This window comes from Bufo bufo, chromosome 5 (assembly GCF_905171765.1).
Source record: "Bufo bufo chromosome 5, aBufBuf1.1, whole genome shotgun sequence".
NCBI classification, from domain to species: Eukaryota; Metazoa; Chordata; class Amphibia; order Anura; family Bufonidae; genus Bufo; species Bufo bufo.
In genome coordinates this window covers 559,151,788-559,179,677 of record NC_053393.1, presented here as the reverse complement: position 1 = coordinate 559,179,677, position 27,890 = coordinate 559,151,788, and the positions used below count along the sequence as shown (strand labels likewise).

General features: G+C 44.0%; 3 protein-coding genes across 10 annotated transcripts in view; all 3 read left to right on the top strand.

Moving 5' to 3' along the window:
- LOC121000837 (gastrula zinc finger protein XlCGF26.1-like) overlaps positions 1-27,890 on the top strand; it is an 800,859-nt gene that overhangs the window by 54,799 nt on the left and 718,170 nt on the right. The gene's annotated exons all lie outside the window — the stretch shown is intronic.
- LOC121000875 (gastrula zinc finger protein XlCGF66.1-like) lies at positions 952-22,830 on the top strand. Its single transcript, XM_040431631.1, has 6 exons — positions 952-1,101; positions 3,202-3,325; positions 13,511-13,615; positions 13,699-13,822; positions 13,902-13,966; positions 22,712-22,830. Exons 2-6 carry the CDS (start codon positions 3,248-3,250, stop codon positions 22,808-22,810), a joined length of 471 nt encoding a protein of 156 aa, XP_040287565.1. The 5' UTR covers positions 952-1,101; positions 3,202-3,247; the 3' UTR covers positions 22,811-22,830.
- The window catches only part of LOC121001550 (gastrula zinc finger protein XlCGF26.1-like), a 76,326-nt gene continuing 71,288 nt past the window's right edge, over positions 22,853-27,890 (top strand). The window contains exons 1-2 of the mRNA XM_040432674.1: positions 22,853-22,921; positions 23,215-23,730. Coding sequence (XP_040288608.1) covers positions 22,853-22,921; positions 23,215-23,730 — 585 coding nt within the window. The remainder of the gene's footprint in view (positions 22,922-23,214; positions 23,731-27,890) is intronic.

Genomic DNA, 27,890 nt, shown 5'->3' with positions numbered 1-27,890 from the left:
ACTGCAGTGTATTGAACTCACAGAGACAGATGAGGGAGCTTGAGATGGCAAAGTAGGTAACGATAAGGGTAATGAGGAGGGAGCGGAAGCTTGGGACCCGTGTGACATATTTGGTGGGGCGCCCTGGGGGTCGGGAACCTGGCGTGTACCTAGGTAACCCCCCCGTACTGTCCCTGAGGCCGTCTTCTCTTACTTCTACCCCTGAATACGAGCCAGCGACTGTCAGGAAGGAAGGAACGCTTCTATATGCGAACAAGCAATACCGATCCCTGCTGCCCATACTGTGGAGGAGATCGCTGCATGTAAAGGGGTCTCCTCCACTGATCAGCAGGCGGTTTCTGTCCGGCCGCCTCTCGGCATGTTTCCCGTGCTGCGGCCCCATCTCCCGCCCGTCCCCGTTATAATGAATGGGGCCGGGCCAGACTTCCGGAAACAGACGTGTGCGAGCGTTAGTCCGAATCCGGCAGGATGTTCCCCCGCCAGAAACGGGCAAACCTAACACTAGGGTGAAAGAAGCGACTGGCGGGTGAGGACTATACCAATGAGGGGACCGGGGGTGGACTGTACCATGTGATCAGCTCCTCCTGTATCACACAACAGAGGATTAGATACACAGCTCAGCAGACAGTATCACACTGTAGGATTAGATACACAGCTCAGCAGACAGTATCACACAGGATAGGATTAGATACACAGCTCAGCAGACAGTATCACACAGGATAGGATTAGATACACAGCTCAGCAGACAGTATCACACAAGAGAAGCTGTGATCCAGGCTCAGCAGGCTGTATCTCACATGAGAGGCTTAGATACGGCTGTGCTGGCCGCTCCCAGTGTTTGGGGCTCTGGAGATGGTGAGGGAAGCGCCTGTGGCCCTCAGTGATGTGAGGAGAGGAGCAGGAGCCATGTCTGGGTGTACTAACATGGCCGCCGGAGGTGTAGGGGGCGGGGCCAGCCCTGTGACGTCACACCGCAAAGCATGCTGGGAGAGGAAAACTCCAGGAACCTGAGGGAAAGAGGAAGTTCTGCTGGAAACGTCCTGTAAAGAGGCTCTGATGTCCGGACAGCGGGAGGGAGAGCCCCGGCATGAGGAGGAGCAGGTACCGGGGAGCCGGGGGCCGCAGTCAGTAGTGCAGTGTGTGATGTCTGTCACAGCTGGTGCTTCAGTAGTGCAGTGTGTGATGTCTGTCACTGCTGATGCTTCAGTAGTGCAGTGTATGATGTCTGTCACAGCTGATGCTTCAGTAGTGCAGTGTATGATGTCTGTCACAGCTGATGCTTCAGTAGTGCAGTGTATGATGTCTGTCGCAGCTGATGCTTCAGTAGTGCAGTGTATGATGTCTTTCACAGCTGGTGCTTCAGTAGTGCAGTGTATTGTTGCAGTTGATGCTTCAGTAGTGCAGTGTATTGTTGCAGTTGATGCTTCAGTAGTGCAGTGTATGATGTCTGTCACAGTGTCACGGAAGGCGTACAGCAAACTAGAAGACACAAAAGGAAGATCCGACTGACTGGATCCAAAACTAAGGAACAAAAGGGAGAGCCCTGCAACAGACCTGACTCTCTCCCTAACTGCTCAGCCTATGCAAAATTCTCAATGGTAGAAGATCGCATATCCTCGTACCTCGACTGTATAACACCTGAACACCCTATAATAGTGAGGGGACACGACCACCGGCTCCCTACACTAGATACGGAGGGAGTCAGGGTCTCCTGGGATCCAGCAAACAGGAAAATACAAATGAATGAACAAAACTTATCTGTAGAAGACTCAGTAGTAGCATCCAGCATGCATATACTCCAGGAAGTTGTATAAACCGCAAAGTGATGCAGTATGGGAAGGGATTTAAAGGGATGCAATCAGTGCAACTACATGACAGCTGAGAGAGGCTAACGAGATGAGGAAACTAAAGCAAAACAAAAGAAACCTCAAGGAGGAGGTTCTGAAGGACGTCTGTCAGAGCTTCTCAGATGTCTGGTGGTGACACACAGCTGGTGCTTCAGTAGTGCAGTGTATGATGTCTGTCACAGCTGGTGCTTCAGTAGTGCAGTGTATGATGTCTGTCACAGCTGGTGCTTCAGTAGTGCAGTGTATTGTGGCAGTTGACGCTTCAGTAGTGCAGTGTATTGTGGCAGTTGACGCTTCAGTAGTGCAGTGTATTGTATCAGTTGACGCTTCAGTAGTGCAGTGTATTGTGGCAGTTGATGCTTCAGTAGTGCAGTGTATTGTGGCAGTTGATGCTTCAGTAGTGCAGTGTATTGTGGCAGTTGATGCTTCAGTAGTGCAGTGTATTGTATCAGTTGATGCTTCAGTAGTGCAGTGTATTGTTGCAGTTGATGCTTCAGTAGTGCAGTGTATTGTGGCAGTTGATGCTTCAGTAGTGCAGTGTATTGTGGCAGTTGACGCTTCAGTAGTGCAGTGTATTGTGGCAGTTGACGCTTCAGTAGTGCAGTGTATTGTGGCAGTTGATGCTTCAGTAGTGCAGTGTATTGTGGCAGTTGATGCTTCAGTAGTGCAGTGTATTGTGGCAGTTGATGCTTCAGTAGTGCAGTGTATTGTGGCAGTTGATGCTTCAGTAGTGCAGTGTATTGTGGCAGTTGATGCTTCAGTAGTGCAGTGTATTGTGGCAGTCGACGCTTCAGTAGTGCAGTGTATTGTGGCAGTCGATGCTTCAGTAGTGCAGTGTATTGTGGCAGTCGATGCTTCAGTAGTGCAGTGTATTATGGCAGTTGATACTTAAGTAGTGCAGTGTATTCCGTCAGTCACAGGCCGCACTGACATCCTGCGCATGCGCTGCTCTCCTGACGTCGGGGACACTGAAGCCTCTGCCGGAGAGGGACCTGGGAGGCGTCCACCAGTGTCTCCAGCAGTGGTCGTCATCTCCCATAGACGTCCATGTTATGAGGATGTATCCCAGCAGTGATACCAGTATAAGTGTCACATGACCACTGTGGCCATGATGGTTTACATTACTGGTATCACCACTGCGGCCAATGTCAGGGTGCACCATACTTTACACTGCTGTCACCTCATACATGAAGGAAGTGTCCTGACGAGATCTTCCAGTCCTCAGTCCAGACAATAGAGAGAAGACCTCATCTCCTCTGATTTCTCCCAAATGTCCCTCATCATCTCCGGTCATTATAAGCCTTTCTATGGGATTTCATGCGGATTCTACATTGACTCCTCTTCTTCCATTCAGGTTCCTGTGATATAGGATTGTCCAATGACATCATCAGTACCAGATAATGGATGGAGACGGGGACAAGATGGCGGAGAGGATGTTAGATCTCACCCTAGAGATACTCTTCCTGCTTACTGGAGAGGTGAGAGGTTCTGATGATGTCACATTACATCGTTATCTATGGTAATTACAGGGGATGTGACTGGAGAGGTGAGAGGTTCTGATGATGTCACATTGCATCATTATCTATGGTAATTACAGGGGATGTGACTGGAGAGGTGAGAGGTTCTGATGATGTCACATTACATCATTATCTATGGTAATTACAGGGGATGTGACTGGAGAGGTGAGAGGTTCTGATGATGTCACATTACACCATTATCTATGATAATTACAGGGGATGTGACTGTAGAGGTGAGAGGTTCTGATGATGTCACATTACATCATTATCTATGGTAATTACAGGAGATGTGACTGGAGAGGTGAGAGGTTCTGATGATGTCACATTACACCATTATCTATGGTAATTACAGGGGATGTGACTGGAGAGGTGAGAGGTTCTGATGATGTCACATTACACCATTATCTATGGTAATTACAGGTGATGTGACTGGAGAGGTGAGAGGTTCTGATGATGTCACATTACACCATTATATATGGTAATTACAGGTGATGTGACTGGAGAGGTGAGAGGTTCTGATGATGTCACATTACACCATTATCTATGGTAATTACAGGGGATGTGACTGGAGAGGTGAGAGGTTCTGATGATGTCACATTACATCATTATCTATGGTAATTACAGGGGATGTGACTGGAGAGGTGAGAGGTTCTGATGATGTCACATTACACCATTATCTATGGTAATTACAGGAGATGTGACTGGAGAGGTGAGAGGTTCTGATGATGTCACATTACATCATTATCTATGGTAATTACAGGTGATGTGACTGGAGAGGTGAGAGGTTCTGATGATGTCACATTACACCATTATCTATGGTAATTACAGGGGATGTGACTGGAGAGGTGAGAGGTTCTGATGATGTCACATTACACCATTATCTATGGTAATTACAGGGGATGTGACTGGAGAGGTGAGAGGTTCTGATGATGTCACATTACATCATTATCTATGGTAATTACAGGTGATGTGACTGGAGAGGTGAGAGGTTCTGATGATGTCACATTACATCATTATCTATGGTAATTACAGGGGATGTGACTGGAGAGGTGAGAGGTTCTGATGATGTCACATTACACCATTATCTATGGTAATTACAGGGGATGTGACTGGAGAGGAGAGAGGTTCTGATGATGTCACATTACACCATTATCTATGGTAATCACAGGGGATGTGACTGGAGAGGTTCTGATGATGTCACATTACATCATTATCTATGGTAATTACAGGTGATGTGACTAGAGAGGTGAGAGGTTCTGATGATGTCACATTACACCATTATCTATGGTAATTACAGGGGATGTGACTGGAGAGGTGAGAGGTTCTAAAGATGTCACATTACATCATTATCTATGGTAATTACAGGGGATGTGATTGGAGAGGTGAGAGGTTCTGATGATGTCACATTACACAATTATCTATGGTAATTACAGAGGATGTGACTGGAGAGGTGAGAGGTTCTGATGATGTCACATTACATCATTATCTATGGTAATTACAGGGGATGTGACTGGAGAGGTGAGAGGTTCTGATGATGTCACATTACACCATTATCTATGGTAATTACAGGTGATGTGACTGGAGAGGTTCTGATGATGTCACATTACGTCATTATCTATGGTAATTACAGGGGATGTGACTGGAGAGGAGAGAGGTTCTGATGATGTCACATTACACCATTATCTATGGTATTCACAGGGGATGTGACTGGAGAGGTTCTGATGATGTCACATTACATCGTAATCAATGGTAATTACAGGTGATGTGACTGGAGAGGTGAGAGGTTCTGATGATGTCACATTACACCGTTATCTATGGTAATTACAGGGGATGTGACTGGAGAGGTGAGAGGTTCTGATGATGTCACATTACATCATTATCTATGGTAATTACAGGGGATGTGACGAGAGGTGAGAGGTTCTGATGATGTCACATTACATCATTATCTATGGTAATTACAGGGGATGTGTCTGGAGAGGTGAGAGGTTCTGATGATGTCACATTACATCATTATCTATGGTAATTACAGGGGATGTGACTGGAGAGGTGAGAGGTACTGATGATGTCACATTACACCATTATCTGTGGTAATTACAGGTGATGTGACTGGAGAGGTGAGAGGTTCTGATGATGTCACATTACGTCATTATCTATGGTAATTACAGGGGATGTGACTGGAGAGGTGAGAGGTTCTGATGATGTCACTTTACACCATTATCTATGGTAATTACAGGGGATGTGACTGGAGATTTGAGAGGTTCTGATGATGTCACATTACATCATTATCTATGGTAATTACAGGGGATGTGACTGGAGAGGTGAGAGGTACTGATGATGTCACATTACACCATTATCTGTGGTAATTACAGGTGATGTGACTGGAGAGGTGAGAGGTTCTGATGATGTCACATTACGTCATTATCTATGGTAATTACAGGGGATGTGACTGGAGAGGTGAGAGGTTCTGATGATGTCACTTTACACCATTATCTATGGTAATTACAGGGGATGTGACTGGAGATTTGAGAGGTTCTGATGATGTCACATTACACCATTATCTATGGTAATTACAGGGCATGTGACTGGAGAGGTGAGAGGTTCTGATGATGTCACATTACATCATTATCTATGGTAATTACAGGGCATGTGACTGGAGAGGTGAGCGGTTCTGATGATGTCACATTACACCATTATCTATGGTAATTACAGATGATGTGACTGGAGAGGTGAGAGGTTCTGATGATGTCACATTACATCATTATCTATGGTAATTACAGGTGATGTGACTGGAGAGGTGAGAGGTTCTGATGATGTCACATTACACCATTATCTATGGTAATTACAGGGGATGTGACTGGAGAGGTGAGAGGTTCTGATGATGTCACATTACATCATTATCTATGGTAATTACAGGGGATGTGACGAGAGGTGAGAGGTTCTGATGATGTCACATTACATCATTATCTATGGTAATTACAGGGGATGTGTCTGGAGAGGTGAGAGGTTCTGATGATGTCACATTACATCATTATCTATGGTAATTACAGGGGATGTGACTGGAGAGGTGAGAGGTACTGATGATGTCACATTACACCATTATCTGTGGTAATTACAGGTGATGTGACTGGAGAGGTGAGAGGTTCTGATGATGTCACATTACGTCATTATCTATGGTAATTACAGGGGATGTGACTGGAGAGGTGAGAGGTTCTGATGATGTCACATTACACCATTATCTATGGTAATTACAGGGGATGTGACTGGAGAGGTGAGAGGTTCTGATGATGTCACATTACATCATTATCTATGGTAATTACAGGGGATGTGACTGGAGATGTGAGAGGTTCTGATGATGTCACATTACACCATTATCTATGGTAATTACAGGGCATGTGACTGGAGAGGTGAGAGGTTCTGATGATGTCACATTACATCATTATCTATGGTAATTACAGGGCATGTGACTGGAGAGGTGAGCGGTTCTGATGATGTCACATTACACCATTATCTATGGTAATTACAGATGATGTGACTGGAGAGGTGAGAGGTTCTGATGATGTCACATTACATCATTATCTATGGTAATTACAGGTGATGTGACTGGAGAGGTGAGAGGTTCTGATGATGTCACATTACACCATTATCTATGGTAATTACAGGTGATGTGACTGGAGAGGTGAGAGGTTCTGATGATGTCACATTACATCGTTATCTATGGTAATTACAGGGGATGTGACTGGAGAGGTGAGAGGTTCTGATGATGTCACATTACACCATTATCTATGGTAATTACAGGGGATGTGACTGGAGAGGTGAGAGGTTCTGATGATGCAATTACTATACGGTCTATGGGACCACCAATCCCTTTAGCGGTCTCTAACTAATGATAAAATGTTATCTTTATATAGTTAATTTAAAATGTACACTCAACAAGAAAACCCATTGTTAAAATTATCAGGGTGCAGTGAGATGTGGAGTCGGCTATTCTTTATTGCTAGTTGCTAATGACAACGTCCATTCCAGCCCTTTATTTATTCATTAATGCCTATCAGGTGCATTTCTTGGGGCATGCTCCAATCAGGAATATCGTGACTGTATGATTGTATCACTCCGAGGGCAATATTAATCGACCAATATATTTCTCTTTTGTTTGTATTATATTGTTTTTGTCTTTTATTTATTTTGCTATTATTCATCTGTTGTGGAACCCGGGCGTCCGATAGTGTCAGGGAATGATTCTCTAAGTCAACCAGCCAGCGAATACGTGAATGAGATACTGAGACCGTTTGTTGCATAATTACCTTCATATATAAAGGATACCACTGATGTACTGACAAAAATCAGGGAAATCTCACTCATCTCCATCCACGTACTTGGCAAGCTTGGACGTGGAGGCTTTGTACAGTAATATTGAGCATGACCTAGGAATAAAAGCCACCAAATACTTTCTGGACACCAAAAGCACCAGTTTTCACGAACACAATGATTTTGTCTTCCTTTTGTTGAGATTCATTCTCGCTCACAATTATTTCCTATGTAACGGTGCCTTTACAAACAGATGAAAGGTACCGCTATGGGGACCCCTTGTGCACCGACTTTTGCAAATTTATTTTTGGGGTCGTGGGAGGACACTATAGTTTTTTCTGACACACTTGCACATTTCACTAGTCACATATTATTTTGGGGTAGATTTATTGATGATGTTTTGTTATTTTGGGAGGGTGAGAAACAGGAATTCATCTACTTTGTTAATACGTTGAATCAAAATGAGATAGGGATGCACTTTACCTTTGAAATCCACCCAAGCCAAATCTGCTTTCTGGATTTACTGATCCAGAAGGGAGTGGATGGGCAGATATGAACGGAAATTTACCGTAAGCCAACCTCGACAAACAGTCTCCTCCACTGGACGAGTTGGCATCCAACAGCCTTGAAGAAAGGAATACCTGTGGGGCAGTATTTAAGAGCGAGGAGAAACAGCACTACAGAAGGAACTCTCAAAAAGGAAGCAGACAAGCTCTTTAAACGATTCAGAGCAAGAGGCTATCCTCGGAAATGCCTTAAAAGAGCATTCAATCAAAAGTGCCAACAGGGAGGATTTAATATCCAAAAAATACGGTAAAGACCAGACACCGGAGGAAAAAAGGATAAGATGCATTGGCACCTATGACTGCAACAATCAACAGATAATGAGAATCCTAAAAAAACATTGGAAGGTACTTAGCAGTGATGAAGAGCTGAGCACGGTGTTGTCACCATACCCGAGTGTCACTTATAAAAGGGGACAAAATCTCAGGGACAAGCTTGTTCAGAGCTTTCTTCCTAAAAGAGGCAACAAACAAAAATTGGTTAAAATCCAGCATCATAGGTTCCTTCCCGTGTGGCAATTGCACTTTTTGCAAATATGTACCCAGAGTGAAGAAATGTAAAAATCCAACAGATGGACGTGAATACACAATAAGGGAGTTTTTAAACTGCCGCAGCAGCGGCATTATTTATGTCGCATCGTGCAATTGTCCAAAATTGTATGTGGGTAAAACCACTGAGGAATTAAGACGGAGGATATCGGGTCACATTAGCGCCATAAATACAGAAAAAGACACGTCACTCTATAGGCATATTACATATGCCCATGGTGGGAATCTTGAAGTCTTAAAATTTTGGAGACTGACCAAGATGACTTTGGGACCAAGAAGTGGCAATTTAGATCAGAAGCTCCTGCAGGAAGAAGCCAAATGGATACATAGATTACAGACCTTGAGTCCAAGAGGCCTCAATGAAGGCTTCTCCTATACGGCCTTCATTTAACATATACATCGTTTTGCATATATAAAAAAAGAATAGCATACAAAGGTAAGAATGTCACAAAATTAGAGAAGAAGAAACGTAACCAGACCCTTTCTTATTTGCGAAGATAGCACACTCCATCCAGCACAGTATGAAATTAATAAAAGTGCAGGAGTACAGTTCATACTGAGAAGCAGTATACAGGTAGTTGTGATCGAGTAATGAGGAGTTACCTCTGAACAGAACTAATCAACTATAAAACTGATTGGGTTAATAATGGTATACCTTCCATAGACCTACTAAAAAATGCCAATAATAAGTGATATTGAAGCAGATGGATCACTGAAATACATACAGTAGAGACCAAAAGTTTGGACACACCTTCTCATTCAAAGAGTTTTCTTTATTTTCATGACTATGAAAATTGTAGATTCACACTGAAGGCATCAAAACTATGAGTTAACACATGTGGAATTATATACATAACAAACAAGTGTGAAACAACTGAAAATATGTCATATTCTAGGTTCTTCAAAGTAGCCACCTTTTGCTTTGATTACTGCTTTGCACACTCTTGGCATTCTCTTGATGAGCTTCAAGAGGTAGTCCCCTGAAATGGTCTTCACTTCACAGGTGTGCCCTGTCAGGTTTAATAAGTGGGATTTCTTGCCTTATAAATGGGGTTGGGACCATCAGTTGCGTTGAGGAGAAGTCAGGTGGATACACAGCTGATAGTCCTACTGAATAGACTGTTAGCTGCTTTTTTCTTGCCATAATACAAATTCTAACAGTCTATTCAGTAGGACTATCAGCTTTGTATCCACCTGACTTCTCCTCAACGCAACTGATGGTCCCAACCCCATTTATAAGGCAAGAAATCCCACTTATTAAACCTGACAGGGCACACCTGTGAAGTGGAGACCATTTCAGGGGACTACCTCTTGAAGCTCATCAAGAGAATGCCAAGAGTGTGCAAAGCAGTAATCAAAGCAAAAGGTGGCTACTTTGAAGAACCTAGAATATGACATATTTTCAGTTGTTTCACACTTGTTTGTTATGTATATAATTCCACATGTGTTAACTCATAGTTTTGATGCCTTCATAGTCATTCAAAGAGTTTTCTTTATTTTCATGAGAAGGTGTGTCCAAACTTTTGGTCTGTACTGTATGTGGTAACCTAAAGGACAACAGAACTTACAGTAACTTCTGCTGATTGACATGTCCTGGCAGAGGACTGATATATATCTACCCTTTATGATAAAGAAAAGCATGGAGGTGGATGGAGAATTATTCTATACACCATTATCAGTGATTCAGAGTGACCGGCATGAACTAGTTAACGGCCATGGAATGAGTAGGAGTTACGTCATCTAAAGGGGAGGTAACAATAACACCGGACCTACCTGCGACGGACCTAAAGAGAAATGAGCGCAGAACATATACGCAAGATGACGCACTCCCTTCTGATAGGACTTGTAACAGGTCAGCAATAGGTAGCGGAGCACTCAGTGGTCACAGCGATGGGATGGGTGTGACTTAGTGTTACACAAATAGAGGTCACTGCGAGCGCGTGCACGCCTATACCCCACTTCCCCTGACGAAGCCACGCATGTGGCGAAACATGTCGGGAGGGGTGTATTAGTGTAGCGCTTCTTAGTTTTAGACAGAGCACAGTGAGAATATTCAGGAGCATTATGAGCAGGCATAGGTAGCACCTAGTGAGGTGGGAAGCGATCTGTATATTTCACATCGATTCAACACCAATCCTCATCAAGGTCAAAAACAGCAGAAACCAGTGGGAGATTAACGCACCCACCTGTGTCATCCATCAGCCTGCAGAGCATTAGTGCCGGAGGAGATATTGAATTGTTGACATAGCTGGAACATCTCCCAGGCATAAGACACAATGAACACTCTGATAGGCTGATACATATGGTGGATGTGTGGTAGTGATAGGGTTCCACAACAGACGAATAATAACAAAGTAAATAAAAGACAAAAACAATATAATGCAAACAAAAGAGAAATATATTGGTCGATTAATATTGCCCCTTGGAGTGATACAATCATACACTCACGATATTCCTGATTGGAGCATGCCCCAAGTAATGCACCTGATAGGCATTAATGAATAAATAAAGGGCTGGAATGGACGTTGCCATTAGCAACTAGCAATAAAGAATAGCCGACTCCACATCTCACTGCACCCTGATAATTTTAACAACAATTAACTATATAAAGATAACATTTTATCATTAGTTAGAGACCCCTAAAGGGATTGTTGGTCCCATAGACCGTATAGTAATTGCATATTATATCCCGAGGGTCTCTAAAGGGACTTAGATTAGGTTCTGATGATGTCACATCATTATCTATGGTAATTACAGGGGATGTGACTGGAGAGGTGAGAGGTTCTGATGATGTCACATTACACCATTATCTATGGTAATTACAGGGGATGTGACTGGAGAGGTGAGAGGTTCTGATGATGTCACATACATCATTATCTATGGTAATTACAGGGGATGTGACTGGAGAGGGGAGAGGTTCTGATGATGTCACATTACACCATTATCTATGGTAATTACAGGGGATGTGACTGGAGAGGTGAGAGGTTCTGATGATGTCACATTACACCATTATCTATGGTAATTACAGGGGATGTGACTAGAGAGGTGAGAGGTTCTGATGATGTCACATTACATCATTATCTATGGTAATTACAGGGGATGTGACTGGAGAGGTGAGAGGTTCTGTTGATGTCACATTACACCATTATCTATGGTAATTACAGGGGATGTGACTGGAGAGGTGAGAGGTTCTGATGATGTCACATTACACCATTATCTATGGTAATTACAGGGGATGTGACTGGAGAGGTGAGAGGTTCTGATGATGTCACATTACACCATTATCTATGGTAATTACAGGGGATGTGACCGGAGAGGTGAGAGGTTCTGATGATGTCACATTACACCATTATCTATGGTAATTACAGGGGATGTGACTGGAGAGGTGAGAGGTTCTGATGTCACATTACATCATTATCTATGGTAATTACAGGGGATGTGACTGGAGAGGTGAGAGGTTCTGATGATGTCACATACATCATTATCTATGGTAATTACAGGTGATGTGACTGGAGAGGTGAGAGGTTCCGATGATGTCACATTACACCATTATCTATAGTAATTACAGGGGATGTGACTGGAGAGGTGAGAGGTTCTGATGTCACATTACATCATTATCTATGTTAATTACAGAGGATGTGACTGGAGAGGTGAGAGGTTCTGATGTCACATTACATCATTATCTATGGTAATTACAGGTGATGTGACTGGAGAGGTGAGAGGTTCTGATGATGTCACATTACACCATTATCTATAGTAATTACAGGTGATGTGACTGGAGAGGTGAGAGGTTCTGATGATGTCACATTACACCATTATCTATGGTAATTACAGGGGATGTGACGAGAGGTGAGAGGTTCTGATGATGTCACATTACATCATTATCTATGGTAATTACAGGGGATGTGACTGGAGAGGTGAGAGGTTCTGATGATGTCACATTACATCATTATCTATGGTAATTACAGGGGATGTGACTGGAGAGGTGAGAGGTTCTGATGATGTCACATTACATCATTATCTATGGTAATAACAGGGGATGTGACTGGAGAGGTGAGAGGTTCTGATGATGTCACATTACATCATTATCTATGGTAATTACAGGGGATGTGATTGGAGAGGTGAGAGGTTCTGATGATGTCACATTACACCATTATCTATGGTAATTACATGTGATGTGACTGGGGAGGTGAGAGGTTCTGATGATGTCACATTACACCATTATCTATGGTAATTACAGGGGATGTGACTGGAGAGGTGAGAGGTTCTGATGATGTCACATTACATCATTATCTATGGTAATTACAGGGGATGTGACTGGAGAGGTGAGAGGTGAGAGGTTCTGATGATGTCACATTACACTATTATCTATGGTAATTACAGGTGATGTGACTGGAGAGGAGAGAGGTTCTGATGATGTCACATTACATCATTCTCTATGGTAATTACAGAGGATGTGACTGGAGAGGTGAGAGGTTCTGATGATGTCACATTACATCATTATCTATGGTAATTACAGGTGATGTGACTGGAGAGGTGAGAGGTTCTGATGATGTCACATTACACCATTATCTATGGTAATTACAGATGATGTGACTGGAGAGGTGAGAGGTTCTGATGATGTCACATTACACCATTATCTATGGTAATTACAGGTGGACATGGCTGTAGAAGTGATGGACTCTGGAATGTACATGGTGACATTTATTATTATGTCTTCCATGAACAGGATTACTCCACGGTGAAGAAGACGTCTGGTAATCTGATACATGAGAAGAACAATGAGAAGATCCTAGAAGTCGTCCACAAGATGATGGAGCTGCTGACTGGAGAGGTGACACCGACGGGAATGCGGGGACATTATACAGTCACAGCACTGGAGGGGTCTGGGTGATGACGGTGTCATTGTGTTGTCAGGTTCCTCTAAGGTGTCAGGATGTCGCTGTCTATTTCTCCATGGAGGAGTGGGAGTATTTAGAAGGACACAAGGGTCTGTACAAGGAGGTCAAGATGGAGGAGGACCAGCCCCTCACATCTCCAGGTAACGGACAGGACTAAATACAAATGTCCTGGAATTCTCTGTATGTGAAGTCTGAGTCCAGTCTCTGTGTCTCCTGCAGAGAGATCTAGTCAGAGGACAACACCAGAGAGATGTCCGCGTCCTCTCCTTCCACAGGACGGTCAGGTAATGGAGATGTCTCCTCCTCTGTATGAGGACGCCTTGTTTTATCCAGTACTATTCTAAGTTTATACTGGTTTATACTGGTGTAATAAGCTGGAGATGGCGGGATTACAGCCGACCACAGACGCTCCATGTTCTCTGCTTCTTCCTACAAGTCTCTGGCTTTGGAGACCACTGGTGGGAATAAGGAGCCGATAGATTTATGTCCCCGAGAGGAACGAGTAGAAGCCGATCTCCTCCACGGAAACCACCTGCAGCATGTCCGGCCGTGCTGAGGATGCATGTGTACAAGGCTATTGGCTGTGAGCTGCCATCTCAGGGCTCCAGACTAAATAAAATATCAAGGAACCATTGGCTCCTAACCTGAAAAATTTTGTCTCCAAATTTCTAATCCTTATACTTTCGCGGGATGCTTAGGAGCCTGTGGTTTCCTAGGTTACAGCCCCCGCAGTTAAAGGGGTTGTGCACTCCTTTCCGTGACCAGCCAGATCTGCGTTGGCGATCCCTCGGTGCTGGGTCCCGGTCATTCGCCTCCAGGCCTCCGCTGCTTGTCTGCTTTTTCGAGAATCTCATCTAAGCAAAAACTTTCCTTGACAGAGTAAGGGCTCATGCACACAAACGTATTTTCTTTCTGTGTCTATTCAGTTTTTTTTTGCGGACTGTATGCAGAACCATTCACTTCAATGGGTGCGCAAAAAAAATGGAAGTTACTCCGTGTGCATTCCGTTTCCGTATGTCCGTATTTCCGTTCCACAAAAAAATAGAATATTTCCTATTATTGTCCGCATTACGGACAAGGATAGCACTGTTCTATTAGGGGCCAGCTGTTCCATTCCGCTAAATACGGAATTCACACGGATGTCAGCCGTATTTTTTGTGGACCGCAAGATCCATACGGTCGTGTGCATGAGCCCTAAAGCACATCATTTACATTTGGATGCTATGTTCTCCTCTCCAAATTTTTAGCCACTAAGAGGCGCTGGGGTACAACCCCTCTTACCAGGAGTACAGCACCAAGCTACACTGACACATTGTAACAAACCCACAGCTCTGTCACCAGGATGGGTTTTCAGCCTATGTACATATGGGTTTATTCACTGTGTGTTACTACCTCACTATCTTCAAACTCTCTGCTTGCCGTCAGCCACTGGGACACTGAAAACTATCTTAACCTTCTAATTACAGCTGAGGTTCCGTTACAATGTATCAGTGTAGATATAGCATGGCGTTTACCTCTGGATTGCAGTATTGAAATGTAAGCTTGAGCATCTGCATTTACCGACAGCAAGCAGACATCTTCAATTTGATGCAGTGTGGCAAGAGGAAAGGGAGGGCGTTCCACTTTGAAGATAAAGGTTTGTCTGGACCGGTCAGCGTCAGTCTGCCCCGTGTCGGCCACTACAAGCGCGTCCCTTCACTACAACATGTCACTTTATTTGCAGAGTTGTCGCACAGCAAACACTCACCCAGCACACAACATGGCCAGTTCCCTTCTCAGGATCTATGTGCACGCCAGCCGGGACAACACACAGGCCACGCTTGTTCCGCCCACCACACTCACAAGCCAATCAGCGAGCAGGACACAGGAGGAGACTCACAACCGTCCAATAGAAACGAGCGTTGTTCGTGCAGTAGCGAATACACATGAAGGGGAGATGGCCGGGAAGCGGGAGCACAAGATGCGGGAACCCAAGCCCCGCCCACCCTCTATACGGGTAGTGTGGGGGTGGGCGGATCTTCACCCAGCTGACGTCTGCAGCGTGTATCTGCTGGATGAAATTTCTTAAAGAGGCAGAGCAGCGGAGAGTCTAGGCACAAATGGCGACAAGACTACAAAGTCTTGTCGCCATCTTGCAATTCTAAGTCGCATTGGCGACCATTTTGGTCGCCATCTGGAGCGCTGCATCTAATATCTAGGTCCAGCCTCTGGGTGTCACAGATGTATTAGGGGAGAACACCAAAAGACAACAAGAAGGAAGGGGAAAGACACTAGGCCTCACCGCTAGGGAAGGAAAAGGGTCACCACCTATAAAACCCTGCTCCAGGCCCTCACTCCTATCCGTATGGGCACCTCTCGATTGTAGAGATGCCCATACACAGGAACCTAGAAAACCCTGGTGGCCCTCGGATGCTTTAAAGGTAATGACAAGGCAGAGACAACCCGTTCCTTCCCTGGTGAAGGAACCAGCGTCTCGCTGAGGCCTAGTAAACAACCAGGGAGAAAATACATGGATGATGGATGAACAGGACTTCAACAAGAACCACACTCCAGCTCTTCCAAAACCAAATGAAGCTATCCAGAGCAAGGAGTGATGGGTAAAGTCAGACTAAATGGGGAGAGGTAAAGGTCACATGATCCACACCTGAACAGGAGGTGTGGACATACCAGCAACAGAAAGTGAAACCAAGAGAGGCTGTCGGATCACTCATGTGCAGTCAGTCTTTCAGACCTTCTAAGACCTGTCACAGGTGTGACACTGGGAGACCTGCAGCAATTAGGCTCAGACGACGACTGTTGTCGGGTCATTTGTGGTTGTCATGATAATTAAAGGGGTTATTACATAACAAGTATCACAGTGCAGTGAATGGGGCATTTCTGATGAAGTTTTATTACTATGTACATGCAGTAATAATATTGGTAGTATTTTTATGTACAGTACATCTTCCATCTGGTAGCGCCCCCTGCTGTTTCTTCTGTGACTAGGTTTCTGGTCCACCTTCTCCTGCATTCAGGGATGGACACATGCTCAGTATCTTCTCTGCTCCCCTCCTCCTGTCAGTGCCGGTGCAGTCATCTCGTGGAGAAGCAGTGCAGACTCCTTTCATTCATCCCTACTTGTATATTCATGGAGGTATATAGCTGTATCTCTACACGGGGGGAGGGGAGAGGGGATTAGGAAGAGCTGGCTGCAGCGCACTCCTGGGAGATGCAGGTGGTTGATGGTCACATGGGATGAGCTGCTGCCCACCCACAGAGAATGAAGAGACCAGAGCTGCAGAGGAGGGAGTAAAGAAGCTAAAAAGGATGACTATTATACTGGAGAGCAGCGTTTATCCCTTTACCCATGACAGCACCTTAGAGAGATGGATCCGCCACCACAACTGGACAAAAAGCCCCAGAGCAATACAAAAAGGGAACACCCACTTCCTCCCTCAGTGTGTTTTCCTGAATAAGATTTATACATGACCCAGCTATAAGAATTTCCTTACACTTTGCGGGATAACAGTGCACTGTATCCCTGATCGGACGGAACGGAGCTTATGCCTTATACAACTGGCCGAAGAAAATACTAAAGAACAAAATCTCGAGTGCCGCTACGTCACTTCCGGAGCGACGATTCTGTCTCTGACTTCACGTGGAACGCTGACCAAGGAGTAGCCGAGACGCCGGCCTCCAGCAGCTCCCAGAACACTTGGACGACTGTCCGACAGAAAGGAGAAGGTAAGCCCACATAGTGGGTTGTCACCGGTACATTGTTTGAAAGTGCCGGAATATTACAGAGACATGCCCATATAGTGGGCTGGCACACTATATATACTTTGAGATACCGAAGGGATTGATTACCACCGAAATATACCTATAGAGTGGACTTTATCAGATATTTTCTGAATAGCTAAAATATATAGCCTGCTTGAAAAAGGAATATCATACCTAGAGTTCTATATAACTGAAGTAATTCAATATTGGATTTTTTACCAGGAACAAAAAGGGAGGTTTTGCTTCGCCCTTTTTTGTTGCCAATTTCCTATGGACTTGTAGCATTGACAAAATGAACTTATCACCTTGATCCATTTGTTACTACTGATACCAGATTGTGTTTATTTATTTATTTACAGTGTATTGAATTTTATTAAATTTTAACCTTTTATGTACCTACAATAAATTGTGTGATCTGCAACCTTATGACTCCATGTGTTGAGAGTGCCAGTCTTCCAATATTCCTTGTATCTTTAGTCGTGAAGGGTGTTTCACTTTTAGACTAGAGCACCTCATAGTGGATGCAAGTGGGTGAGCTATTTCCTATATTCCTTTTTTCCTTTTTTCTGTGTCTTGATAACTGTCTGTTCTTGCAACAGTATCTGGATGACGGTACCTGGCTCTGAGTGGGTGTTTATACCAACCGTGCCAACTGTGCCTGAGATGCAACCATGTCTTGGTGGCGGTCGGCATTGACGGCTATGCCTGCATGATGAACTGGTTCTGTGGCTATGCCTGATTAACAGTTTGTAGTTTGATGATTTACAATAAGCATAGTAGACCAACGAGGCCCAATAATTCTCCTACATGGGAGATATGGGCTGGACCATGTTGTTTGGATGGCCTACAGGACATATGGCGTACCAACAAAGCCCTTAATGGCTCCTAGTTGGGAGTAAGAAGATGGGCTGGTCCATTTAGTCTGGATGGCCTACAGGAGGTATGGCTCACCAGCAAAACCCTATAAATACTTGCCTCCGATCTAGAACTCCCAAAGGGAGTCCCTTGAGTGTCGGCGGTTGTCTGCTGGGATTCTTGTGCGGTATTTCAAGCGGTGGGGACCCTAGGAGGTCTAAAGGATCCAGGAGGCTCTTTGGACCTCTTGCAGCAGATCCGTGAGCTCCTCCAGATAAGGGATTGATTCCACGGTAGGGTTCCATCATGGATGTCAGATTGCGAGAAAATTTGGATAGTGCTGGGTGAGTTCCCCGCTATGCACTCCCTGAAGATTCAACAGTTCTGGCTACTCCAGAATCAACACTGAGGGAGGAAGTGGGATTTCCCTTTTTGATTGATCTGGGGCTTCCTGTCCAGTTGTGGGGGCAGATCCATCTCTCTATGGTGCTGTCATGGGTTCTAGAAAATCCAATTACCGGTAAGTGTAATTATAATTTTTTGTATTTCTGTTGGTATGCACTACTCCAGATAACTTTTTCCATGACTGTCTCCATGACAGCACCATATGTAGGTTGTCCTTCTGGTCTTCTGTAGGGACTAGAACACAGAGAAGTCAATAGGCCGCTCCAGCCTCCAGTGCTCTTCCTGTCTCTACAGAGGACAGGTGCAGAGAGGATTCCTGAGTGGAATTTTCCTGTTCTATCAAATTGTAGGATCTTTGCTAGGGTTGTATGGGGGTTTCTTCCCTCTCCTTCCATGGTAGGGTCCCTTAGCCCATCCCAGACCCTTTCTAGACCTTCTCAAATCGGCTGTATGGGATGGCCATGTCCTGCTGAAGGGACCCTTTCCATCAGGTTTGATGTCGGGGATGTTGCTTCCCTATTTAGGCTCTGGCTTTGTCATCAGAAGATCCTGGCAGGCAGCGTGGAGCATCTGAAGGCTTGAGTCTCCAAGTTCAGGACTCGCATCCGTCCAAGAGACTCTCCTGGAGGATCGACCTTCTGAAGAAAAAGGGGAGGAACTTTATGGAATTAGAATTAAACCAAGGCCAATTTAGTTCCATGGGCAGAGAAGGCAGAGGCATCTACTGATCAGATCTGCAGAGCAGCACCTCGGGCAAGCGTTATACCTTTTGTTGACATTACAGACCGGACATCTAATACAATCCGGAATCAGCCCTTGAGAGATTTGACCCAGACTCCCTTCTCCCCCAACCACATGCTTATCTGGTATTGCGGTGGTGCTTTCATGGAGGATGTACTGAAAAGTAGAAATGAGTCCAGTAATTGTCTGCCATGACCCCAGCCTTACTTTCCTTCCCATGGTTTGTATTACATTGGTAATGAGTAAATACATATTTAGTTGCATCCATCCTGGTGTAGTATTTCAGAAAACACTGGTGGGAGATGGTGAGAGGAGCCTTGTAACCTCTCTATGTTCCTGTCCCTGCAGAAGATGGTATCCAGCCTAATTATTTAACAGACCCCTTCAGAGTGGCTGGATTCATACTTACCTGATCCCTGCTGGTGAATTCCAGCTCCATCGATACATGGGCACCTCTGCAGATCCCGGGTCTCTGGGAATCAACATCCAGTTGACAGGGCAGCGGAGCACCTGCCACCCATGCAGTACGTCACTCAGTCATGTGCCACATTGGTCACAGGTCACCGCTGCTGCCAGTCCTTGGCTGCAGCAGTTGCACCCAACTATCTCCACCCCCCGCCCCCCCTGTCAACAGTGTGTTGATTTCCACAGACACAGCACCTGCAGAGTCGACAGTGGAGCAATGAAGCCAGAACACAGAGGCACGGACCAAGTAAGTATGAACTCCACCGGGGGTCCGCCTCTCTGAAGGGGTCTATTACACAAGTTTAATGTTGGATAACTCTTTTAAGGATCTTTTGTAGGCATCTAAAACATTCCACTCAACTTGTCAGACTGTCCTGTTATTCACAATATTTGTTTCACACATTTTGAATCGGGATGAAGATCTGAACAATATTAATGCTACAGAGACAGATGTGAGGGGCGATGAGGAATACAAGGAGGAGATTCCTACAGAGACAGATGTGAGGGGCGATGAGGAATACGAGGAGGAGATTCCTACAGAGACAGATGTGAGGAGCGATGAGGAATACAAGGACGAGATCCCTACAGAGACAGATGTGAGAGGTGATGAGGAATACAAGGAGGAGATCCCTACAGAGACAGATGTGAGGGGCGATGAGGAATACAAGAAGGAGATCCCTACAGAGACAGATGTGAGGGGCGATGAGGAATACAAGAAGGAGATCCCTACAGAGACAGATGTGAAGGGCGATGAGGAATACAAGGAGGAGATCCTTACAGAGACAGATGTGAGGGGCGATGAGGAATACAAGGAGGAGATTCCTACAGAGACAGATGTGAGGGGCGATGAGGAATACAAGGAGGAGATTCCTACAGAGACAGATGTGAGGGGCGATGAGGAATACAAGGAGGAGATCCCTACAGAGACAGATGTGAGGGGCGATGAGGAATACAAGGAGGAGATTCCTACAGAGACAGATGTGTGGAGCGATGAGGAATACAAGGAGGACATTCCTACAGATAAGAGCCCAGGTGAGTAGTGACCACTAAATGAAGCAGAGACGAGTCTGTAACTGTAATGACCCTGAACTGGACTTCCCCTATAGCAGGCGCCTTCCCCAGGTACTTACAGTGTCCCCCAGTACTCAGATACCCCCAGGACTTACATTAGGACCAAACTGTGTAACAGCCGGACCGTCCCATGAAGAATAATACAAAGCACATATCCCAACACAAGCGGGTAAGAAGAAAGCCAGGAGATAGGAGCTTATCAGTAGATGACTAGAACAGGATGGGGATGGTAATCAGTCAATGGAACAGACGGATGATGGGGGTTATATGGTGAACAGAGGACTGAACAGACAATAAGTGGCCCTGACTGGAGCTTTCCCTGAAACCTTCCCTAGATCTGTCCTTACATGCTGACCCTAATACCAGACATCACTGACCCTCACTGTCCCTTAAGACATTCCTATGAAAAATCCTAATCTGTAAAATTGATCCTAAAACATACAACAGGACAACACTAAGACCCAACCCAAACTGATCAGAGCTGAACTAGAATCAAGGCAGGAAAGACTTCAACATGGAACATCCCCTCCCCCCAACCACACACACAGACTACAAGAATCAGAGGTAAAGACTGGACTGATCATAATAAGAAAACTACACCGGTGAAGAAAACTAGGAGAGATACCAGAAAATAAAAGGATTACTGGATTCGAAAGCACAGAGCTTACACTATAACCAGTAACCCCCTGCAGAAACTAGGAATATTTACAGCGAGGCTAACCAGTCAGGAGCTCCTCTCCAAACAAGGTGAGCTACAGAAGAGAGGTCGGCTGAGCAAGAGATCAGCTACTGTATAATACATAGCAACTGCCCCAAACATACTAGTAGACAGGAGAAGATGAAACCATAGGAGTGTTCCTGCTGATCCTAGCCCATTACACTAAGGTGGTAGCGACTCCCTCAGGTCTGCGCTGTGACTCTCCAGGACTTGCTCAGTAATATCAGGGTGACAGATCTCTTTCATGAATCTCCTAGATGTGTCCTGGTGTCCCCCTGTGCTGGTGTATAGTCCGTTCAGGTTCTCACTTGAGTTGATCAAAATAGATTAATCTTGATGAACCTGTGTCCTCTCTTAAGGCAATGTAATTTTGAGTTGCTCACACCGGTTCCTTTGCCATGGTTGATTTCTGAGATATAACACAAACTGGTCCCACATCACAGCAGTATTGGTTATGGACTTGGCCCCTTCTTATTCCTTCTGCTGTAACATTGCCATCAATTGTTGTATGCTGTTCATGGACGGGGGCAGCGTCTCCTCCTCCTTCTGACGCCGGGCAAAGAATCTTTTTCGCAGTATTCTGTTAGATCACAGATGCCCAACTTGCGGTTCATTAACTGTGGCAAAACTACAACTCTCATCATGCCTGGACAATTTACAGCTATTAGGGCATGCTGGGAGTTGTAGCTTTGCAACAGCTGGAGGGCTGCAGATTGAGCCTCCCTGTGTTAGATGAATAATCTCCAGGATGTGAGAAACCTGTGTATCTGATTGCCTGACTCTTGCCTGTTGTAACAGCTCTGTTCTTCTTGTCTCACCCTTCTATGTACTTAGGGTCATTCTGCTTTTAGGTGTGGGGTCACATGACACAATTGGACAGCCCTGGTCAGTTTTGAATTTTGATAGATGCCTTCAATTTGTAAAAGATTATATTAATTAAAAAAATTTTTGTTCTTGGTAGATGACTGTACTGAGCGCTTGGAGAAACATATCATATCTACATATTATAATGCAGATGATCCAGGTGTCATATCAGATACATATGAAGAGCGTGCCATTATCCCAGATGTACCTTCAGACCTTCACAGCAAAAATCTATCATCTCATCCTTTAAAACAGGTCCGATCTTCTAATTCATCACATACTCTTACTCAGAATGAAACTCGCAGAAGATGTTCTGGAACCCAAAGAGCTCGGAGAAAGCTGTATTCATGCTCAGAATGTGGCAAATGTTTTACTTGGAAATCAGGCCTTCTTCAACATCAAATTCTTCACACAGGGGAGAAGCTGTATTCATGCTCAGAATGTGGAAAATGTTTTACTACCAAATCAAATCTTAAAACCCATCAGATAATTCACACAGGAGAGAAGCCGTTTTCATGTTCAGAATGTGGGAAATCTTTTACTCGTCAATCCGCTGTTCTTAAACATCAGAAAATTCACACAGGAGTGAAGCCGTATTCATGTTCACAATGTGGGAAATGTTTCTCTCAGAAATCATCCCTTAAATGCCATCAGAGAATTCACACAGGGGAGAAACCATATTCATGTTCAGAATGTGGGAAATGTTTCTTTCGGAAAAATCCACTTGAAGGCCACCAGAGAATTCACACTGGGGAAAAACCATATTTATGTTTAGTATGTGGGAAATGTTTTACTCTGAAATCATATCTTGATAGACATCAGAGAATTCACACAGGAGAGAAGCCATATTCATGTTCCGAATGTGGCAAATGTTTTATTCTGAAATCAATTCTTGAGTGCCATCAGAGAATTCACACAGGAGAGAAGCCATATTCATGTTCAGAATGTGGTAAATGTTTTAATCAAAAATCATCTCTTAACAGCCATCAGAGAAGTCACACAGGAGAGAAGCCATATTCATGTTCCGAATGTGGCAAATGTTTTATTCAGAAATCAATTCTTGAGGTACATCAGAGAATTCACACAGGAGAGAAGCCATATTCATGTTTAGAATGTGGTAAATGTTTTAATCAAAAATCATATCTTAAGTGCCATCAGAGAAGTCACACAGTAGAGAAGCTGTATTCATGTTCTGAATGTGGTAAATGTTTTACTTGGAAATCATCTTTTGTTCAACATCAAAGAATTCACATCGGGAACAAGCAATTCTAAATCCTTCCTGTAAAATATGCCATGAATTTCCATATTTCTTCTTGCTATCATTTATAGCGAGAAGACTCAGTTTTGTTATAAAAATATTGCATATACAGTACAGACCAAAAGTTTGGACACACCTTCTCATTCAAAGAGTTTTCTTTATTTTCATGACTATGAAGGCAACAAAACTATGAATTAACACATGTGGAATTATATACATAACAAACAAGTGTGAAACAACTGAAAATATGTCATATTCTAGGTTCTTCAAAGTAGCCACCTTTTGCTTTGATTACTGCTTTGCACACTCTGGGCATTCTCTTGATGAGCTTCAAGAGGTAGTCCCCTGAAATGGTCTTCCAACAGTCTTGAAGGAGTTCCCAGAGATGCTTAGCACTTGTTGGCCCTTTTGCCTTCACTCTGCGGTCCAGCTCACCCCAAACCATGTCGATTGGGTTCAGGTCCGGTGACTGTGGAGGCCAGGTCATCTGGCGCAGCACCCCATCACTCTCCTTCATGGTCAAATAGCCCTTACTTTCAAAGTTTTCCCAATTTTTCGGCTGACTGACTGACCTTCATTTCTTAAAGTAATGATGGCCACTCGTTTTTCTTTACTTAGCTGCTTTTTTCTTGCCATAATACAAATTCTAACAGTCTATTCAGTAGGACTATCAGCTGTGTATCCACCTGACTTATCCTCAACGCCACTGATGGTCCCAACCCCATTTATAAGGCAAGAAATCCCACTTATTAAACCTGACAGGGCACACCTGTGAAGTGAAGACCATTTCAGGGGACTACCTCTTGAAGCTCATCAAGAGAATGCCAAGAGTGTGCAAAGCAGTAATCAAAGCAAAAGGTGGCTACTTTGAAGAACCTAGAATATGACATATTTTCAGTTGTTTCACACTTGTTTGTTATGTATATAAGTCCACATGTGTTAATTCATAGTTTTGATGCCTTCATAGTCATGAAAATAAAGAAAACTCTTTGAATGAGAAGGTGTGTCCAAACTTTTGGTCTGTACTGTATAATGAAGCAGGAATTAAAAGAAAATATCAGTATATTCAGAAGTGTAGTTACTGCTGTTATAATTGTAGATCTTAAAGGGGTTGTACAAGAATGAGGGGCTTTGCCAATCTCCCCCACTTTACTGGATCTGTAAAGGGAAGATTACTTACCTGCTTCCTGGCGCTGGCTCTCCGCTCCTTCTCTTCCAAGCCTGCAGTGCTCGGCTGGGCTCATCTGGTTTGACATTGCCACAGCCGACACTGGCCGCAGTGGAGACTGGATCCCCTTGTGTCATGTGACTATTTGATATGACGTAAGGGAAACCGATAACTGTGATCGTCCATGAATTATATAATACTAGACATTAAGTCCGTTACAATAACAAGCACTAGAACAGTAGTGCATAAACATTAGTAGGAACAGTCTATATTAAATGGCAAGGCTGTGACTGCTGGCACTGACTTGTGGCTGAGGCTGGTGGCTGCGGCTTAGATTGCTGACTGTGGCTGTGACTGCTGGCACTGACTGGTGGCTGTGGCTGAGATGGCTGGCACTGACTGGTGGCTGACATTGCTGGCACTCTGATGGCTGGGGCTGTACGACTGGCACTGACTGCTGGTGCTGAGACTGCTGGTAGCGACTGGTAGGTCAGACTGCTGACAGGGACTCATTTCTATATGGCAGATAGTGCTGGGACTGGCGAACAGAAATGCCGGCTGGGACTGACTAACAGAATTGGTGGTGCTCCAACCTGCTTGCTGGCGCGCAGGTGTGGGCGGTGCAGGCGGCAAGTGGAGCACCGTGTCCTGATTGGTTGGCGCGCTGGTGTAAGCGGTGTGGGGGGGCGTGTTATTAGGGTTTTTCCTGCGGAATAGAAATCTTTTGCTAGAGGTAGTTGTGCATTGTGTGTGTGTGTATATATATTACTCTTTTTATGAGGCAGGGTAACCAAAAAATGGCTGCTCTGGCAGTTTTAGTTTTTTTTACAATGTTCACCTGACAGTAGATATTGTGATAGTTTTAAAGAACAGGTCGTAACAATGCGGCGATACCTAATAAGTCTATTTTTTTATTTTGGAATTACATAATAATTTTTATTTATTTTTAATCATGTTTGTGCGTTTCCATTTTCTTAAAGCCATATTTTTTTTTTTTTTGGGCGATTGTCTTAGGTAGGGTCTCTTTTTTTTTTTTTTTTTTTTGCGGGATGAGATGGCGGTTTGATTGGTACCATTATGGGGCACATATTACTTTTTGATTGCATGGTATCACACTTTTTGTGATGTAAGGTGATAGAAAATGGCTTTCTTGGCACACTTTTTATTTTTTTTATGGTGTTCACCACATGGGTTGGATCACATGATATTTTTATAGAGCAGGTCGTTACCGACATGACGATACCTAATATGTGCATTTTTTTTAACTTTATTTTATTCAATAATAGCATGTTTGAAAAAAAATCATGTTTTTGTGTCTCCATTTTCTGAAAGCCATATGTTTTTTATTTTTTGGATGATTGGCTTATGTAGGGGCTCATTTTTTGTGGGATGAGGTCACGGTTTGATTTGTGATAATTTTGGATACATATGACTTTTTTAATCACTTTTTAAACTATTTTTTGGGAAATGCGGCGGGCAAAATTGCAATTCCATCACAGTTTTTCTTTTCTTTTTTATGGTGTTCACCATGCGGTAAAAGTAACATGATTCTTTTATAGATCAGGTCCTTACGGGCGTGGCGATACCAAACATGTTTAGTGTTTTTTTTATTTTTTACATTTTTAACCAATTAAAGTGTAACTGCTGTTAAATTTTTATTTTGTTAATGTGTGGGGACAGTGACGGGGAACATTTTTGTAATGTACTTTATTTAGGGAAAACGTTTTATTTTTAGTAGAAAACTGGGGCTGAAATGTCCCTTAGCAGCACTCTCTCACATGAGCGTTGCTAAGGGCCGTCTGTCTTCTATTAGCATAGGAGAGGCGGGCTGTGCGGGAGCTGCGGGGCTCTGCCTGCCCTGCCCCCTCACAGCCTGGTGGGCACAGGAGTCTTATGTGTTAAATTTAAATCTACCTGCCCTGCCTAGAAGCAGGTATATGGTATATAGGGACATAACTGTCCTTATATACTGTACAGCAGCTCCCCCCTGCCTACACTCCCTGTAGTGAGCGCTTACCGCTCCCGGCGGCTGCTTCATTAGTCCGCTGACAGCGCTGGCCATGCTGCTCAGTGAGCTCACAGAGTATACAAGTGCATTATAGTTAATAAAAAGGGGGAAGGTAGATTTAATTTGCAAACATAAGACTCCTGTGCCCACCAGGCTGTGAGGGGGCAGGGCAGGCAGAGCCCCGCAGCTCCCGCTCCTATGCTGATAGAAGACGGACGATACCACATGTGTGACACTTTTTTGCAGCTTAGGTGCCCAAATTCTAAAGAGCACCTTTAGGATTTCACAGGGCATTTTTTACTCATTTGGATTCCAAACTACTTCTCACGCATTAGGGCCCCTAAAATTCCAGGGCAGTATAACTACCCCACAAGTGACCCCATTTTGGAAAGAAGACACCCCAAGGTATTTCGTGATGGGCATAGTGAGTTCATGGAAGTTTTTATTTTTTGTCACAAGTTAGTGGAATATGAGACTTTGTAAGAAAAAAAAATAAAAAATAAAAATCATCATTTTCCGCTAACTTGTGACAAAAAATAAAAAGTTCTATGAACTCACTATGCCCATCAGCGAATACCTTAGGGTGTCTACTTTCCGAAATGGGGTCATTTGTGGGGTGTTTGTACTGTCTGGGCATTGTAGAACCTCAGGAACCATGACAGGTGCTCAGAAAGTCAGAGCTGCTTCAAAATGCGGAAATTCACATTTTTGTACCATAGTTTGTAAACGCTATAACTTTTACCCAAACCAATAAATATACACTTATTGCATTTTTTTTAAATCAAAGACATGTAGAACAATAAATTTAGAGAAAAATTTATATAGAAATGTTGTTTTATTTGAAAAATTTTACAACCGAAAGTGAAAAATTTCATTTTTTTGCAAAAATTTCGGTA

What these genes read in the sequence shown, in the direction of transcription:
- LOC121000875 (XM_040431631.1), top strand. Translation starts at nt 3,248, where the DNA reads ATGGATGGAGACGGGGACAAGATGGCGGAGAGGATGTTAGATCTCACC. An exon ending in TGGAGCTGCTGACTGGAGAG is followed by an intron (nt 13,616 to 13,698) that starts GTGACACCGACG and finishes TTGTGTTGTCAG; the next exon opens with GTTCCTCTAAGGTGTCAGGA. An exon ending in CCAGCCCCTCACATCTCCAG is followed by an intron (nt 13,823 to 13,901) that starts GTAACGGACAGG and finishes TGTCTCCTGCAG; the next exon opens with AGAGATCTAGTCAGAGGACA.